Genomic DNA, 1,485 nt, shown 5'->3' with positions numbered 1-1,485 from the left:
GGAAAGAGAAAGTTATTGGTCGTTCTTGCTGAGTACTGGAAATGTAGTGAATAAACAAAGCGTTAATCAAATCTGGCAGCCCATCTATTGTCTTTAACAGACCGTATAAAATATAAATTAACAGTGAATACTGTACACCACAAAATTGCTGCAAATAAAAGTCAAGATCCAAAAGCCTTACCTTTCACACTCATAGCTTTTGACACATGACACAAATCACTGTTTCTCTGATTTGGTTCTGTAAAATCCTCTTCTAGTATCTTAAGACATTGCCTTCAGAAGTAAAAGTAAAGGTTTAAGATCATTAGAGATATCAACCAAACACAAATTGTGACTTCCAGTTCTCTTAGAACTAAGCTTGCCCACTTTTACCAAATGACATTATGTTGAAGAAGGTGCAGGTATGAAGCACACACCATGCAAACAAAAATGTTGTTACCCTCTTTTAACTGGAGGAGGAGCAATTTACCTCTATGATACTGAATTTATCATCTGTAAGGGTGGTACTAGAGCTTTTAGGTATGCAGAACCAGCATTTAAGGTAACTAGAACCACCACTAAGAGATTGTTATATAATCAATTTTAAATCACATTCATTCTATAGTTATTTAACTAAAAATAAATTGAATAGATCAACAGTGATTTACTTACTTGCAAAATATACATACATATCAATACGACATAATGGTAGCCTAATAACTCAGTATTTGACAATATCCCAAGATGTATTTAAAATGTCTTTTTCCCTGAACCTACTCCAAATGCTAAAACTTTCCACAAACTGCATGTTTTACATGCAAACATAACACATAAAAATGGACTCACTTGCAACACTGCAGAACACAAATACTACTTTCTAGATTTCCTCAATACTATTTCCTGATAACTGTACTGTCAGAACTTAAAAATAATAAAGTCACTAGAGTAATCTCAAAATACACATACCTTATAGCTTTCATTTTCCTTCTGTTAAGCTCTTCATTACTGCCATCCACCAAGGAGAACTCTTTCTTTCTACTCATGATGGTGTCTGACTTTAAAAAAAAAACCCAAAGTGACAAATTGTCTACAACATACATATTTCATCACTTGAGCAAACACTACAGGTTACTTACATTACTTGGCACAGAGTAAAATGAAAAAGATACACAAAATTCATAGAAAACATAAATGTATTTTTTCCTTGAAAAGTAAATCTTTTAAATGCAGCAAAACACTGGCCTGTTTTGCACTACCCAGCTACTCCACTACATACGCTACTCCACCTTACCACTACCAGACACAGCAGAAGACACCACTACTGGTCTTCAAACCTCCTTCCTGATCGTATCTCCTCAATATGGTTCTCTTTTCTGCAGTATCTCAGTACTGTAGGTTCACGCCCTGTTTGCAATCCACCACGTATACTGACCCCGACTCCTTCCCTTAAAGGCCTGCTATCTTTTTTTTTTTTTCTTTTTGCCACTCAATGGGAGAGGTGCTCTT

At 35.3% G+C, this 1,485-nt stretch overlaps 1 protein-coding gene across 1 annotated transcript in view; it reads right to left on the bottom strand.

Annotated features, from left to right (window-relative positions):
• The window catches only part of RNF17 (ring finger protein 17), a 50,132-nt gene extending 49,110 nt beyond the window's left edge, over positions 1-1,022 (bottom strand). Inside the window, exons 1-2 of the mRNA XM_009585913.1 lie at positions 946-1,022; positions 182-273 (exon numbers count right to left, since the gene is read on the bottom strand). Coding sequence (XP_009584208.1) covers positions 182-273; positions 946-1,022 — 169 coding nt within the window. The remainder of the gene's footprint in view (positions 1-181; positions 274-945) is intronic.
• Positions 1,023-1,485: the final 463 nt, after the last annotated feature.

Source organism: Fulmarus glacialis, unplaced genomic scaffold, assembly GCF_000690835.1.
Source record: "Fulmarus glacialis isolate BGI_N327 unplaced genomic scaffold, ASM69083v1 scaffold7449, whole genome shotgun sequence".
Taxonomy (NCBI): domain Eukaryota; kingdom Metazoa; phylum Chordata; class Aves; order Procellariiformes; family Procellariidae; genus Fulmarus; species Fulmarus glacialis.
Note: the sequence above shows the minus strand (reverse complement) of the source record. Positions and strands in the feature narration are given on the sequence as shown.